The 16,582-nt window shown below is 43.1% G+C and overlaps 1 protein-coding gene across 10 annotated transcripts in view; it reads left to right on the top strand.

Moving 5' to 3' along the window:
* The window catches only part of Arid1b (AT-rich interaction domain 1B), a 407,120-nt gene extending 393,859 nt beyond the window's left edge, over positions 1-13,261 (top strand). For all 10 annotated transcript variants that reach the window (XM_048805918.1, XM_048805923.1, XM_048805922.1 and 7 more), the window contains 4 exons: positions 1,737-1,833; positions 4,559-5,342; positions 8,106-8,236; positions 10,037-13,261. In XM_048805918.1, coding sequence (XP_048661875.1) covers positions 1,737-1,833; positions 4,559-5,342; positions 8,106-8,236; positions 10,037-11,758 — 2,734 coding nt within the window. In that variant the 3' untranslated portion in view covers positions 11,759-13,261. The remainder of the gene's footprint in view (positions 1-1,736; positions 1,834-4,558; positions 5,343-8,105; positions 8,237-10,036) is intronic.
* Positions 13,262-16,582: the final 3,321 nt, after the last annotated feature.

The following is a 16,582-nucleotide window of genomic DNA, read 5'->3' as shown; positions in this document are numbered from 1 at the left end:
TCTAGAAAGGTCTTCCAGATGTTGCTCCTTCTGACGTTTCCACTCTTCCTTCTAAAAAGAGAGTGCACATTACTCCTTGATAAACAGTTCTGAGAAGGCCCGCCACGTGGCCTGCATGAGCCTCTCTAAAGGAAGCCATCGTGTCACTGAAATGGCCAGTTAGGCCACAGGACCAGCCCAGAAGGAAGAGAGCCATTGAGATGTCAGAGAGAGGTCATCATAAACTGCCCTACAGCAGTGGCACGGGGGAGCTTTCTTTGTGACGAGACCCCTCCCCTGTGCCCCTGGTTCAGTATGCCTCCCCTTTGTGGGAGTGTTCGCTCCCTCCCATCCAGGGAAGCACTCAGCCTTTAATGTCATATTTGATTTTCAATGGAAAAAAAGAGGAGAGACTGGAGGCAACGAAACAGTGTGAGTGGAGTGCCACTCACAGGGCAGAGCTGGCTCTCAGGCCACTTCCTCCAGGATCTGGGGGTGCATATGCCCAGGGACCACCTGCTGAGATGGCCCCTCTCGCCCTCCACACATGGGGTGCTCTTTAGTTTAATCAGAGGGAGGAAGTTGGGAAGATCACCGTTTTGCTAGGTAAGGTTTCTCCCTGACATTTTCTGCACACCGGTTCTTGAATTGTTAACCCTGTGCCTCAATCGGTTGGCCAATATAATGTTTAGTGTGCCAGATCAGGATTTTGGTTTGAGTTTAAGGCCCAGTTAAAACTGACTGATTGATTTTATTAACAAGATTACAAGAACATTTTCATATATTATTAAAAGATTTCCAGTACATATGCTTTTCTGGTTCAAACACATGAGATTTACTTCATTAAGTTTGCTTTTCTGAAATATGTTACTTAGATTTTTATCCATGTCAATTATATTTCTTTATTTCTAAATAATCATAGTAGTTTAAAAAAATTTCTATGTCTTTTTTACCTGTTGATATTTAAAAATTTATTTTTTTCTTATTCCTTGATTATGTTAGGAATATATTCAATTTTGTTACTCTCTTTCTTATAAGATTCAATCTACTAATTTAAACCAATTTATTTTTCAAGAGTTCAAATCTGTTGCCCTTGAGAACATACTATTTTTATGGTATTTACAATTTCTCAGTATAGTTGCGGTTGGAAATAAATGTATTACTTATTTCCAGGTTGTGACTTAATAGGAGTACATTTCAGTCATTGTTGTTTTTTTTCCGTAGACTTTCAGGTCATAGCTCTGTGAAATTTTGTGACTGTATCAGCATCATTGGAATTAGGTTTGACCTTTAAAAACTTAAACATTTTTATTCATAATGAGAAAGTAAAAAGTAGACCATTTTGCATGTGGCAGCACTTCTACCAACACTGCTTGAGACCCAGGTTCCTCTGCTTCTTGCTGTCATGGTGCCTCACATGGCGTCCGTGACACTTCCTGGGTGAGCTTCAGTGGGAGGCGGAGCTTCTGCCTCAAAGGCTTGGGCAGGTACTCACAGGTGCTGCCTGTTCAACCGGTATTTCTCTCACACCTATTAGCAACATCCCAAACCAGGAGTTTGGCAGCACTCCCGAAATGGGTGTTCCCATCCTTCTTGCTAAAAGCTACAGCAGCTGCTGCCCAGGAAGGCTGTTGGAAGCAGTGTGTGACAGAGGAACGGCAGCACCACTGGGGGTAGAGTCTCCAAAATGGGCTGTTCATGCTGTGTTCATCCGAAGTCCTTTGTGCATTAAGTTTCCTTTGAATGCCTTGTTCCAGGCATGACCCTTATGGGCAGCAGTATCCAGGCCAAGGTCCTCCGGCAGGACAGCCGCCATATGGAGGACACCAGCCTGGCCTGTATCCCCAGCAGCCGGTGAGTTGGCAAGTGGGCGTGGGTCCTTGTGTTCTCTGTTCCTCTCTGAGAATCTGAAACTCAACTTGTGTTACTTCTGAAGATTTTTAGGAATTATAACCAAAATGATTAGCATTTATTGAACATTCAGGATGTATTTAATACTAAAAAGTACTTCTGGGATTTGGGAGTCAGTAATTAAACATAGCTCTTATTATATAATATTGTGAAATAAATATAACATACTAAATGAAGTTAAATACATTAATTCTTACAAATGATGACAAGACCAGTGGAGAGTGAGGTGTGTTGTGAAGAGGTTCCATAGTGTGCAGTTGGCTTCTTGTCTGTGGGTTCCAAATCCATGGATTCAGCCAGCCACAGACCAAAAATGTTTGAAAGTATCTTTAAAAAAATTGTATCTGTACAGAACATGTACATGCTTCTTTGTCATTAGTCCCCAAACAATAGAGATAGCAATTTATAAAACATTCATTAACATTGTATAGGTATTAGAAATAATCTAAAGATGAATTAAAGTATACAGGAAGCAGTACATAGGTTATTTGCAAAGGCTGCACCATATTCAGACTTGAGCGTTCTTGGATTTTGGTGTCCACAGGGGTCATGGAACCAATCCCCTGCAGATACCATGGGACAACTGTATACTCTTGTGTCAAAAGCTGTTGTAAAACAGAGATTTGTCAGTGTTTTGAAGAGTATATAGAAAAGGCAACTCAAAATGTTATATAGTAAAAGTTAATTTGTCTTTAAAAAACTAAGATATCAATGCCCCATAATCAAGTTGGCGGTGGCCATTGCTGTTTAGCTGTGCAAACCCCATGCAGCTGTCAGAGTTGATGCTAAGGCTTGGGCCTCTGGGTGGCTTTTCAGAAACATAGGACCTCGCTATTTCTTTCTTTTTTTTTCTTTTTTATTGGTTGTTCAAAACATTACAAAGCTCTTGACATATCATATTTCATACATTAGATTCAAGTGGGTTATGAACTCTCCTTTTTACTCCAAATACAGATTGCAGAATCACATCGGTTACACATCCACATTTTTACATAATGCCATACTAGTAACTGTTGTATTCTGCTACCTTTCCTATCCTCTACTATCCCCTCTCCCCTCCCCTCCTATCTTCTTTCTCTACCCCATCTACTGTAATTCATTTCTCTCCTTGTTTTTTTCCCATTCCCCTCACAACCTCTTATATGTAATTTTGTATAACAATGAGGGTCTCCTTCCATTTCCATGCAATTTCCCTTTTCTCTCCCTTTCCCTCTCCCCTCATGTCTCTGTTTAATGTTAATCTTTTCCTCCTGCTCTTCCTCCCTGCTCTGTTCTTAGTTGCTCTCCTTATATCAAAGAAGACATTTGGCATTTGTTTTTTAGGGATTGGCTAGCTTCACTTAGCATAATCTGCTCTAGCGCTATACATTCCCCTGCAAATTCCATGATTTTGTCATTTTTTAGTGCTGCGTAATACTCCATGGTATATAAATGCCACATTTTTTTTATCCATTAATCTATTGAAGGGCATCTGGGTTGGTTCCACAGTCTAGCTATTGTGAATTGTGCTGCTATGAACATCGATGTGGCAGTATCCCTGTAGTACGCTCTTTTAAGGTCTTCAGGGAATAGTCCGAGAAGGGCAATAGCTGGGTCAAATGGTGGTTCCATTCCCAGCTTTCCCAGGAATCTCCATACCGCTTTCCAAATTGGCGGCACCAATTTGCAGTCCCACCAGCAATGTACAAGAGTACCCTTTTCCCCACATCCTCGCCAGCACTTGTTGTTGTTTGACTTCATAATGGCTGCCAATCTTACTGGAGTGAGATGGTATCTTAGGGTGGTTTTGATTTGCATTTCTCTGACTGCTAGAGATGGTGAGCATTTTTTCATGTACTTGTTGATTAATTGTGTAGGACCTCGCTATTTCTAAACAACCTTTCAGATGGAAGACTTCTTGCAAAATAGAGGATTTTTTTTAAAATTTTTATCACAAAGCAGCTTTTAAACATTTAGGGTTTTTTGGAGAGATATATATAATAATAGTAGTATATCTGTGTGTGTATTTTATATATGCGCACACACGCACACACATACAGTGACTTGTATTATTGAGCCGTCTGATCTTAAACAGTTTTCAGGTAAAACAAATACTAATTAAAATCTCAGCATCTCACTCCCTCCCAACCAGAGGTTCCCACCCACCCTGACTAGCACTGGTCCCCAGAGTTCCCAGCTTAGTGACAGGTACTGCTGGGGCTGGACACTGGGTGACATGATGTCACAGCCTGGGGAGCTGAATCCTGTCTGGAGAATTTTCTGTAAGACATCTCTTTGGCCCTGGAACTTCTGGTGGCCCTGGGCTCCTCAGTGCTCTCCTGTGGGCCACCCTTTTGTTTCTCAGTGTGGCTTCAAGCCCCACCCAGCACCCGCCTTTGTGCAGAGGCTGCACTGTCACCATGCTTCAAGGAGAGGAGGCTTTTGTTTCTGCCACAGAAAATTTCCAACATGTAAAAACAAACTTTGGAAACCCTGTTTGGAGTGTGTGACACAAGGCATTATGTGACATGGAACAGTCCCAAATTGTTAGTTCTCGTTATGTAGGAGCTTCCCATGTTCATCTTGAAATGAACATTACCACCAGGTAATAACTATTTTGCATAATTTGAGCGTGCGTGATTATACCTGTAAGAGCACACCACATGATTTGTCTTTATATGAATTTCAGAATTATAAACGCCACATGGATGGCATGTACGGGCCTCCAGCCAAGCGCCACGAGGGAGACATGTATAACATGCAGTATGGCAACCAGCAGCAAGAGATGTACAACCAGTATGGAAGTTCTTACTCTGGCCCGGACCGGAGGCCCCTTCAGGGCCAGTATCCATACCCCTACAACAGAGAGAGAATGCAGGGCCCAGGCCAGATGCAGCCCCACGGAATCCCGCCTCAGATGCTGGGCGGCCCCATGCAGGCCTCCTCCGGTGAAGGGCCTCAGCAGAACATGTGGGCAGCGCGTAACGATATGCCTTACCCCTACCCAAACAGGCAGGGCCCCGGCGGCCCTGCGCAGGCTCCCCCTTATCCAGGCATGAGCCGCACGGATGACTTGATGGTACCTGATCAGAGGATGAATCACGAGAGCCAGTGGCCTTCTCACGTCAGCCAGCGCCAGCCTTATATGTCATCTTCGGCCTCCATGCAGCCCATCACGCGCCCACCTCAGTCATCCTACCAGACACCACCGTCACTGCCAAACCATATCTCCAGGGCGCCCAGCCCGGCTTCCTTCCAGCGCTCCCTGGAGAATCGCATGTCTCCAAGCAAGTCTCCCTTTCTGCCCACCATGAAGATGCAGAAGGTCATGCCTACAGTCCCCACGTCCCAGGTCACTGGGCCACCCCCCCAGCCACCCCCAATCAGAAGGGAGATCACCTTTCCTCCTGGCTCAGTGGAAGCATCACAGCCAGTCCTGAAGCAAAGGCGAAAGATTACCTCAAAAGATATCGGTGAGAATTACAGAGATTTGTTCTGGAAATGAATTTCAGTTGAAGTCTAGAAATTTATTTTTTTTCCACATTGTTTTTATGAGTGCATTATCGTTGAACATAATGATGGGATTATTGCTACGTATTCATATATGCACTCAATATAACCATATAATTTGGCCTAGAATTTTAATTTTAGTTGATGTAATTTTTGTTGATATTAGTAAGATAAGTTTTTTTAAAAATATGTATTTTTTTGTTTTATTTTGTTTATTTTTATGTGGTGCTGAGGATCGAACCCAGTGCCTCGCACATGCCAGGCCAGCGCGCTACCTCTTGAGCCACAATCCCCAGCCCCGTAAGATAAGTTCTTATGAGTGCAAATTATCAGAATGCTTTTATATAAGAGCAATAGTTGGAAACCATCCAAATTAAGACGGTGCTGGAGAAGAACTTGAGTTGATGTGTTATTTTTAGGTGTGAATGTTGTGTGGAGATTAGAGCTTCAAATAGGAGGTCAGGGGCTGAAGTTGTGGCTCAGTGGCAGAGTGCATGCCTTGCACATGTGAGCAAGGCACTGGGTTCGATCCTTAGCACCACATAAAAATAAATCTTAAAAAGTAAATATTTTTATAAATATAATATTTATTTATTTATAAATATTATAAATAAATAAATAAGAGGTCAGGGAATCCTCAGTAATTCTATACTGTGTTTCAGGCTTAACAATTTGACATTAACCAAGCCACTTAATCCCTACATCATGTGCTAACAAACCCACTGTGAGGTCATGGAAATGCTAAGGGTGACCGTGAGAATTTGAAGGCATGCCACTCTGATTTGGTAACAACACTGTGAATTGCCATGGGGAAAAGCGGAGATGTGGCCGTCATCTGTAGATACGGTACCTGGAGCGGGCTGCTGTGTGCTCCGTGGACTTGACGTAATCTGCCCAGCACTGGCAGATGTGGCCCAGGGAGCTACTTCAGTTGAAGCTGATGTCACTTGTTCAGCCTTCAAGAGAGTGTAAATGCTCATTAGAGATCTGGAATGTCTGGGAGTACACAGTTTTTCTGCATTTATTTAACACAAGGGAAATAATAGATGTTGGTTGTATAAGAAAAAAATTTCCGAATCACCTGACTTAAATTATTTGTAGCAATTAGAAAATTGAAGATTCTAAATTAATGCATTAAAGATGTTTTTAGTCATTGGACATGAAGAAGATATATATGTAGAGAGAAAAAAGTAAGGCATTTTGATATCTGAGGGCATCACATGGGGAGAGAAAATGCAGACACTTTCATACCATTTTTTATATAGAAATATATATAAATACAATGTGTGCATATGTGTGTTTAAATAAACATTTATTATTGTTTAACAATTCTTAGTATATGTTATATAAGTACTTGTCTGAAGCCTAGGGAAAAATGTTCTTTTTGATAACAGGGATTGAACCCAGGGGTGCTATACCAGCTATATCCCCTGCCCTGGTGGTTTGTTTGTTTGTTTTTGGTTTGGGGGGTTTGTGGGGGTTTTTTTGTGTGTGTATGTGTGAGAGAGAGAGAGACAGACAGACAGACAGATATGGTCTTGCTGAGTTGCTTAGGGCCTTGCTAAGTGGCTGAGGCTATCCTTAGAACTCATGATCCTCCTGTCTCAGTCTCCTGAGTTGCTTATTCCTTATTTAAAAAAAAAAAAAAAAAAAAAAGTTTGACTTTTCTAATGTAAAAGTACTATATGACTATCTATCTTAGAAAGTTTGAAAAATAGAATTAAAATAAAGGAGGAGGGTTGGGGTTGTAGCTCAGTGGTAGTAGAGCTCTTGTCTAGCACATGTGAGGCACTGGGTTCACTCTTTGGCACTGCATAAAAATAAAGGTATTTTGTCCATCTACAGCTTAAAACATTTTTTTAAATAAAATAAAGGAGGAACAAGTTCAGGGCCCTCCCCCATGACACAGTACTATGGGTGCCCAGAAACCCCCTCCTACCCTCCTAGCTGTGGCTCAGGCCCATCAGGTAGAACAGGTCTCCTCCTCAGTCCTGGTCTCCCACCATGCTCTCCTGCAGGGCCTCCTGAGCCGCTCCCATTGAAAAGTAATGGGTCCATTCTCCAGCCCCATCATAGGCAAATCTTACAATTCTTTATCTAATCACTTTATTTCTTCAGGAACAGGAATAAGGAAAACAAGAAAAAATACAGCCCTTTTATTTCCATTCCTTGGTTCAGAGCACACTCTGAAATCTAACCATCAAAGTGCTGATATTTGCCAGCAGCATGTTCTTGAGCAGGAGCTCAAAAGTAGAAGAAGACAGCATGGGGAAATCAAGACTTTGTATCTGAGGATGTGCTATTTGGGATTTAAATTTTCCTTTTGTGTCCTGCATACTTACCAGCCTTCCAGAGCATTTGTGAGTGAAGAATGCAAAAGAAGACAGGAGCACTTCCGGGCCCATTCTTACTAGAAACCAATGCATCCTTACAGACTGTTAGGTGGTAAAATACCCGAGATGAGAAAGGACCCTGTGCCTAGCCCAGCCATCCTCGCTAGCAGTGGTCCGCGTTTCACCAGCAAAACAACAAAAAGATCTTAGACAACAGGCATTTCTTAGCACAACCTGTCACCTCCATTTAAACTTAGAAGAGGGGCATGTTCAACTCTCAGAGCATCTGTTTAACCCGGTGCTCCCCTTCTTTCCTCTCGTTCTTTTGTTACTTTCTGCCCTTTCATTCATAGAGTTCATTTTACTGATATCCTTGTTCTTTCCTGTTTTCAGTTACCCCTGAGGCATGGCGTGTGATGATGTCCCTTAAATCAGGGCTTTTGGCTGAAAGTACTTGGGCTCTGGACACTATCAACATCCTTCTCTATGATGACAGCACGGTTGCTACTTTCAATCTCTCCCAGGTGAGCAAGCTGGCACCAGTCCAGCCAGTGGCCAGATTAGAGTGTTAGGAAATGAAGTCCAGTCGTGCAACACACCTGATCTGATGCCCAGGTTGATTGGTAGTGATCAGCTAACCTCTCTAATCATTGTAGTCATAAATCGACATTGATCAATATGTAGCTGCCTGAGAATGTGATCTGCAATGATACTCATTTCAGTTAGGTGATACACATACATACCTGTGCTTCTCAGGAAAACAGTGACTGTGGGTGGGGGGTGTGGCCAAGTTAAATCTTTAGGTGAATGTTAGCAGGCCAAAGGGAATATTAGTCAAAAATGTATGAAGTATATAGAAGTAGAGAGGAGGTCAGTGAACCCCACCACCCCACCCTACATCCAGCTGGAAATGTCATGGTCTTGTGGCCAAACCTCTGTCTAGGTCTATGCCTTTATTCTGCCTCTTCCCAGGTTATTCTGAAGCAGTCATTTCACCTTTAAGAATGAGCCTCGCCAGCCGGTGCGCTGCTGGAAGCTGGGCGGGAGGCAGCTGGATGGGGGGAGCTGAGGATGGGCCCTTCTCCCTGGAGCACATGAGGAATGCTCTGCTTTCTGTTAAAAACAGAGCACTTTCCTTGCTTCCACTGAAATAAGACCATCCTCTCCCACCTCCCCTTTCTTCTTTCATATATTCTTCAATGTAATGTGGCCCAGAAGGGTGATTTTACAGTTGATAGAAAGAGATTAATAAGGTCTTAAATGTCACACAAAGTCTCTTTTAAAAGAAAATAAATATTTTAAAATATATCTGGCCTTCACTAGAGTAATTAACTTTCATCCTTATAATAGGTGAGCTGTGCTGGTCACATGTTCTCACACTCAGGACCTCTTTCTTAACTTCCCCTTCTCCCCAGGGGAAAAGTAAGCTTCACTTATCCAGACTCCTACCTGGAAATGGTTTCTCTGGGACCCTGAAAGCAAGTACTGTGCCAGAGTCGGCGCTTCTCACCCACTTTCCAAAAGACACTGCCGGCAAACAGGACAGTGTGGTGATGCCGGTGTCTGTCAGGAGAGAGCCCTTGTTATTATGACCTACTTCTTGGAGGGCCCTCGTCTGGCAGGGCTGGCAGTGGGGTCCCGGAGTCCTGGTTTGCCCTCCATGGCTCAGGGGCTCACAGGAATTGCAGCTTGCTCTCACAGTTGGTGGCTCTCTCCTAGTGGCTTTTGTCTTTCAGCTTGAGCTGTGACGAACTGAAATGTAAAATTGCATTTTATGAAACATTTTAATTCATTTATCAAAGACTAAATTGATTCTAATTTTCAGTGTTTATGAGCTACTACATAGTTGAAATTATCTTCTCTAAAGGATACACAGTGAATATGAATTAGGGTAACCTATGGCACCTGAGACAAAAATGACCATAAAATCCTAAGAATAATAACCATAAAAATCCCAACAAGCAAGTCTCAGATAAATAATAGAAGAGAACGAGTCACTTTGGGTGAAAGAGCCTATAAAATCCACATTCCTACTCTTCTAATAATGAGTGTGCTGTATCTAAACCAGGTGGATAAAGAAGAGCCGAGCGCGCCTCATTGATGACATTAGCAATGTGGAGCAAGAAGTCAGGTTCAGGTTGGGGGAGTTGAAAGTCAGCAGCAACGGGAGGCGTGCCTGTGTTGGCTTGGTTCACGATGTGGGGTTTGGGAAGTTCATCCAGCACACGTGTGGTCCAACCCAGCCAGAAAGGTGGTCCCAGGGTTTCACCCCTCCAGTCACAGCTGATGTCATGACTGTATCTCTTCTCTCTCCTCTCCTCTAGTTGTCTGGATTTCTTGAACTTTTAGTAGAATACTTTAGAAAATGCCTGATTGACATTTTTGGAATTCTCATGGAGTATGAAGTGGGAGACCCCAGCCAGAAAGCACTCGGTCACAGTGCAGTGAAGGGAGAGGACAGCCAGTCCCTGGCAGAAGACTCTGGGAAAGAGGAGGAAGACACTGAGGGTCTCGAGGAGGAGGAGGACGAGGAGGAAGAGGAGGAAGACATCGAAAAGGTGGAGTCGGAGGCAAAGAGCAGTGCCACCCTCGCTGCCCCAGACACCACTACAGCCCCCAAAGAGAAGGCCAGACAGGCCAGTAAGTTTGACAAGCTGCCCATAAAGATTGTCAAGAAGAACAACCTGTTTGTGGTGGACCGCTCTGACCGGCTGGGCCGCGTGCAGGAGTTCAGCAGCGGGCTTCTGCACTGGCAGCTGGGGGGCGGTGACACCACGGAGCACATCCAGACCCACTTTGAGAGTAAGATGGAGATTCCTCCTCGCAGGCGCCCACCTCCCCCTTTAAGCTCCACAGGTAGAAAGAAAGAGCCAGAAGGCAAAGGTGACCCTGAAGAGCAGCCAGAGAAAAGCATCATAGCCACCATCGATGATGTCCTGTGTGCTCGGCCAGGGGCCTTGCCCGAAGAAGCAAACCCTGGACCCCAGACAGAAAGCAGCAAGTTTCCCTTTGGTATACAGCAGGCCAAAAGCCACCGGAACATCAGGCTGCTGGAAGATGAGCCCAGGAGCCGGGACGAGACCCCACTGTGCACCATCGCACACTGGCAAGACTCGCTGGCCAGGCGCTGCATCTGCGTGTCCAACATCGTGCGCAGCTTGTCTTTCGTGCCTGGCAACGACGCTGAGATGTCCAAACATCCGGGCTTGGTGCTGATCCTGGGGAAGCTGATTCTTCTTCACCACGAGCATCCAGAGAGAAAACGAGCGCCGCAGACCTACGAGAAGGAGGAGGACGAGGACAAGGGGGTGGCCTGCAGCAAAGATGAGTGGTGGTGGGACTGCCTGGAGGTCTTGCGGGACAACACACTGGTCACATTGGCCAACATCTCGGGGCAGCTAGACTTGTCCGCTTACACGGAAAGCATCTGCTTGCCGATCCTGGATGGCTTGCTGCACTGGATGGTGTGCCCATCTGCAGAGGCGCAAGACCCCTTTCCCACAGTGGGACCCAACTCGGTCCTGTCGCCTCAAAGACTTGTGCTGGAGACCCTCTGTAAGCTCAGCATCCAGGACAATAACGTGGACCTCATCTTGGCCACGCCTCCATTTAGTCGTCAGGAGAAATTCTATGCTACGTTAGTTAGGTACGTTGGGGATCGCAAAAACCCAGTCTGTCGAGAAATGTCCATGGCGCTTTTATCGAACCTTGCCCAGGGGGATGCGCTAGCAGCAAGGGCAATAGCTGTGCAGAAGGGAAGCATTGGGAACTTGATAAGCTTCCTGGAGGACGGGGTCACGATGGCGCAGTACCAGCAGAGCCAGCATAACCTCATACACATGCAGCCCCCGCCTCTGGAACCACCTAGCGTAGACATGATGTGCAGGGCGGCCAAGGCTTTACTGGCCATGGCCAGAGTGGACGAGAACCGCTCGGAATTCCTTTTGCACGAGGGTCGGTTGCTGGATATCTCGATATCAGCTGTCCTGAACTCTCTGGTTGCATCTGTCATCTGTGATGTACTATTTCAGATTGGGCAGTTATGACATAGTGAGAAGGCAAGCATGTGTGAGTGAAGATTAGAGCGTCACATATAACTGGCTGTTTTCTGTTCTTGTTTATCCAGTGTAGGAAGAAGGAAAAGAAAATCTTTGCTCCTCTGCCCCGTTCACTATTTACCAATTGGGAATTAAATAATTAATTTGAACAGTTATAAAATTAATATTTGCTGTCTGTGTGTATAAGTACATCCTTTGGGGTTTTTTATTTCTTTTTTTTTTTTTTAACCAAAGTTGCTGTCTAGTGCATTCAAAGGTCACATTTTGTTTTTCATAGATTCTCTCTTTAATGTTCTTTTTTCCATGTTGTATTGCATTTTTGGGGAAGCAAATTGACTTTAAAGAAAAACGTTTTGGCAAAAGATGCTAAAATGGGAAAATTTCACCACACTGAGTCAAAAAGGTGAAAAATTATTAGTTTCCTATGTATTTTGTTCTTCAGAGAATGTTAAAAAAAAAAAAAAAAAGTTGCATCCCATCACCCAAAGCTCTGTGCAATAGAAACTTCTAGAGATATAGGTATAGGGGCTCAAGGAGGCGTGTCAGTCAGTAGTCAGAACTATGAATGATACTGGTTTCTCCACAGTAAGATGGTTACATTAGGCTAGGAGCAAAAACAATGTCTTTTAAGTTAGGATTGAAAATACATACCTGATAGCGATCAATGAAAATTGCTTCCTCACCACTACCGCCATGTCTGCTGTCTGTCGTTTGGCCCCCCACATGACAGTTCTTCACAATTCCTTTAATCATTTTTTAAATATTTTTTTTTTACTGCCTATGGGCTGTGATGTATATAGAAGTTGTACATTAAACATACCCTCACTTTTTTTTCTTTTCTTTTTTTTTTTTTTTTTTTTTTCCAGCTTACAAAGTTTTATGTTTCTTTTTTTTCCATTTTGANTTTTTTTTTTTTTTTTTTTTTTTTTTTTTTTTTTTTTTTTTTTTTTTTTTAGTACAAAGTTTTTAGTTTCTTTTTCATGATGTGGTAACTACGAAGTGATGGTAGATTTAAATAATTTTTTATTTTTATTTTATATATTTTTTCATTAGGGCCATATCTCCAAAAATAAAAAAGAAACAAAAAACACAAAAAACAAAAACAAACAAAAAAAAAAAACAAAAAAAAAAGAGGGTAATGTACAAGTTTCTGTATGTATAAAGCCATGCTCTGTTTCGAGAGAGCAGCTGATCACAATTTGCTTCATGAATCAAGGTGTGGAAATGGTTGCATATGGATTGATTTAGAAATGGTTACCAGTACAGACAAAAGAAAAAATACAACTAAAAGGAAGAAACACAACTTCAAAGATTTTTCAGTGATGAGAATCCACATTTGTATTTCAAGATAATGTAGTTAAAAAAAAAAAAAAAGAAAAAAACTTGATGTAAATTCCTCCTTTTCCTCTGGCTTAATGAATATCATTTATTCAGTATAAAATCTTTATATGTTCCACATGTTAAGAATAAATGTACATTAAATCTTGTTAAGCACTGTGATGGGTGTTCTTGAATACTGTTCTAGTTTCCTTAAAGTGGCTTCATAGTGACGAGTTATTTACAGGAAATAGGGGAAATACAGCAGCATCCTCAAATTACAAAGCCCTGAGGTCTGAAGGCACCTTTCGAGGGTTACCTACTCTAGAGTGGGGAGCAACACTTCGATTTTCTCAGATTACTTAGCTAATTAGTCTTTCTTTGAAGCAATTAACTCTGACATTGAGGTATGATAATTTTCAATATAGATGGGAAGTGGCCGCCAACCCACTGGAGGTGAGAACTCCAAAGCTGACTGGCCTGAAATGTAACACTCTGCCTTTCACTAGTCCATCGTAATTTTAATCGAAGTTCAGTCTATCCCATGTTTCTTCTGTGTGCCTCAAAGTTATTTTGCATTTAGTTTACTCCACCGTGTATAATATTTATATTGTGCAATGTTAAAAAGAATATGTTATATTGTATGTGGTGTACATAGTGCAAAGTGATTATTTCTACTTCAGGGCATATTATTATTCTCATAGTCCTTCCTACCTGGTGCACAGTAGCTCTTTAATACTCGTCAGTTCTAATTTAAACTTTTTCTCCAGGGGTCGTTGACTGTTATTATATAACAATCAATTTCTCTGAAACTACTACAGAGTCATCCTGTTAGTGGACCCCTGCTTCTTCTGGCTCTACCTCTCACCCCTCTTCTAGTCACAGTGTACTCCACACTCCCAGTCTCTGACACATCTGCTTTCCTGGTTCACATTACCCACAGTAACATATGGGAGAGTTAGACAGGAGCACGCAGTCAGAATCAGTGTAAGACATGACTCTGTAGTCACGAGGGAAAAAAAAATAAGAATTTTTTCCTGCAAGCAGTCTCATCTGTCAACTCCCACATTACTTAGTCAAACAGTCTTCTTACGTAACAATGCAGCCAAATATATGTTGAATTAAAAACCCATTTATAATTCTACTTTAAATACAGCTGCTTGCTAAAAACAGATTTTAGTGCTCCGAGCTTAAAACATGGAGATTTGTAAGATGGAATTCAATATGATTCTAATTCGTCTCATAGTGTATGAATAAAAGGTGTATTTCGTGAACTCTGAGTTATCTAATGTCCCAATTCTCTAGTCAATCAGAAGAGTAAGATCATAGACTATGAATGTTGTGCTTTGAGTTGTAGCCAGTGCCCAGAGTCCGACCATTGAGCAGCTTGTGGGCACAGGCCAACATGCAGCGCAGTCTCTAGGCTCCTCCAGGAAGATTCTAGCATCCTTTCTCCACTCTCACCCCAGAATCAAGACTCACAGAAGCCCATGAAGAATTGCAGCCTGCTTGAAATCATCTTGCCTATAAACTGAGTTATTGCTTTGTCCTAAAAATTAGTTGGTTTTTTTTTTCTATGAGGCTTTTTCAGAAACTTACAGGATGCCCATACTTTAAATGTGTACCAAAAAAAAAAAAAGATAAAAATAAAGGTGCAAAGAAAGTTTAGTATTTTGGAATGGTGCTATAAAGTTGAATCTGTTGGTATTTGAGTGAATTTTTTTAATGTCACATAAATGATACTATGGGGTGGCATCTGCTCAGAAATAGCTACTTGGAGTGTTTGGTTTGAGAAGGAAGCAGAATCGGTTTTTACTGATGAGTGTGGCCTGTCTGAAGATTGTAAACTTTAAAAATCGTAGTGGAGAATGCTTTTTTCCTAGTGGAGGGGGCAGTTGACACAGCATGAACTCTGCTGCTCTAATACAAGGCATGCTGCTTCCACTGCGAAAGCCTCCCTTTCCAAAACTGCCGAAAGTTTTTCGTCTCCTCTCAGATGACATGTGGCAGTTCCCCTTTCTGTTCCCCTATGAGGAACGAAGAAAGCATTACAAATGAGCCACAATGGAGGCCAGACAACCCATTGCTTTTGGGTGGGCTGAGGTCTCTTTCTGGGAGCCCAGTGCCTGGGGCCATCACCCTGTGCCCCTGGCGCACCCAGGAGAACTTGGAAGTAAACTTTAACTTAATGCTTAGGCAAGTTTCTCAAAACTAGTAAATATTTCTGGTAGTGTACATCTGCTAAGGCCACACGTCATTCATTAATTCAGCAGAGGTACTGAGCACATACCAGGTGCCCTTCTCTGTCCAGGCTCTCAGGAGTCACCAGTGGATAATGGCCTTGGTTTAACTGCATTTCCATCTTTCACATCAGACAGTCATAGAAATGTACAAGTCTGCTCAATGCAGTTTGCTTCCAAAACAATACCCGCTGCACTTTGGCATTGATAACGGGTTTTGCTGTTGGACACACAGGGTGGCCTGGAGACCTCCCTGTGTGCCCTGCAGATGACTCTGAGGCCCCTGCCAGCTCTGAAAGTTCCCTGCTCAGTCTCCCCTAAGGGGCCTAGGAGTTTGACAGTGGAGGGAGAAACAGCAGTCCCCCATACAAAGCTCTGGAGCCGCTGCATCAAGTGCACAGCCCTCTGCAATGCCAGGCTCCAACTTCCCATGTAACTCCCTACCGGGTTTAAAAATGGGAACTTGGAGAGTGAGTCGGGAGTGGGGGAGATCATCACATGTGTGAACAAATGCGACTTTTTCTCCAATCTGACTTCAGGCACTTGAAGGCTTACCCCAGCTTTCTCCAGTCATTCTAGGAAACAAAAGAGATCTCAAAACAACCCTGTGTCCTGTCCTGAGGGCACTCCATAACCCATCGTACCACACTGGAGAGGAAAGTGGCCTGCGGGCAGGAGGCTCGCTAACCCCAAACATCTCCTGACTTAAGTAGCCTGGAACATTTTTTTTTAAATATATATAATTCTTATAAACATGCTGCAGAGCTTTGGACAACACTGGCTAGCCAGAGAGCATGTCGGACTTTCCCCCTAAATGTCCACGTTCCTTGCATTCATTTCTCAAAGTGAAAGATGTCCTCACTGAAGAAGAGTGTCACTGTGACCTTGAGCAAGGTATTTAAATTCTTGAACCTGTTTCCTCGCCTGCAATGATCTAACCCCCACCTCACAGGATTGACAAGATTAAATGAGACAGTACAGGTAAAAGCCTTACAATTACTGAGCGTGCGTTAGTCCTAATGTACTTACACACACATGGTTCCTTTGTCTGCTGCTCTAACGTGTTTTGCATGTTTTAAAAGTAAGGCCTGAGAGAATATCGTGAGCTTTGTCATTTGGGGTGTTCTGGGGAATGCCATGCCTAGCCTGTTGCTCACCTGTGTTCAGTGCCAAGGGTGATTCTGATGCTTTTTTATTGAATGTCAGTTTGGGATGTCAGACATCCAGGGACGGGGCAGACCCCCCCCCCCCCCCG

Source organism: Marmota marmota, unplaced genomic scaffold, assembly GCF_001458135.2.
Source record: "Marmota marmota marmota unplaced genomic scaffold, marMar, whole genome shotgun sequence".
In the NCBI taxonomy this organism is placed as follows: domain Eukaryota; kingdom Metazoa; phylum Chordata; class Mammalia; order Rodentia; family Sciuridae; genus Marmota; species Marmota marmota.
Note: the sequence above shows the minus strand (reverse complement) of the source record. Positions and strands in the feature narration are given on the sequence as shown.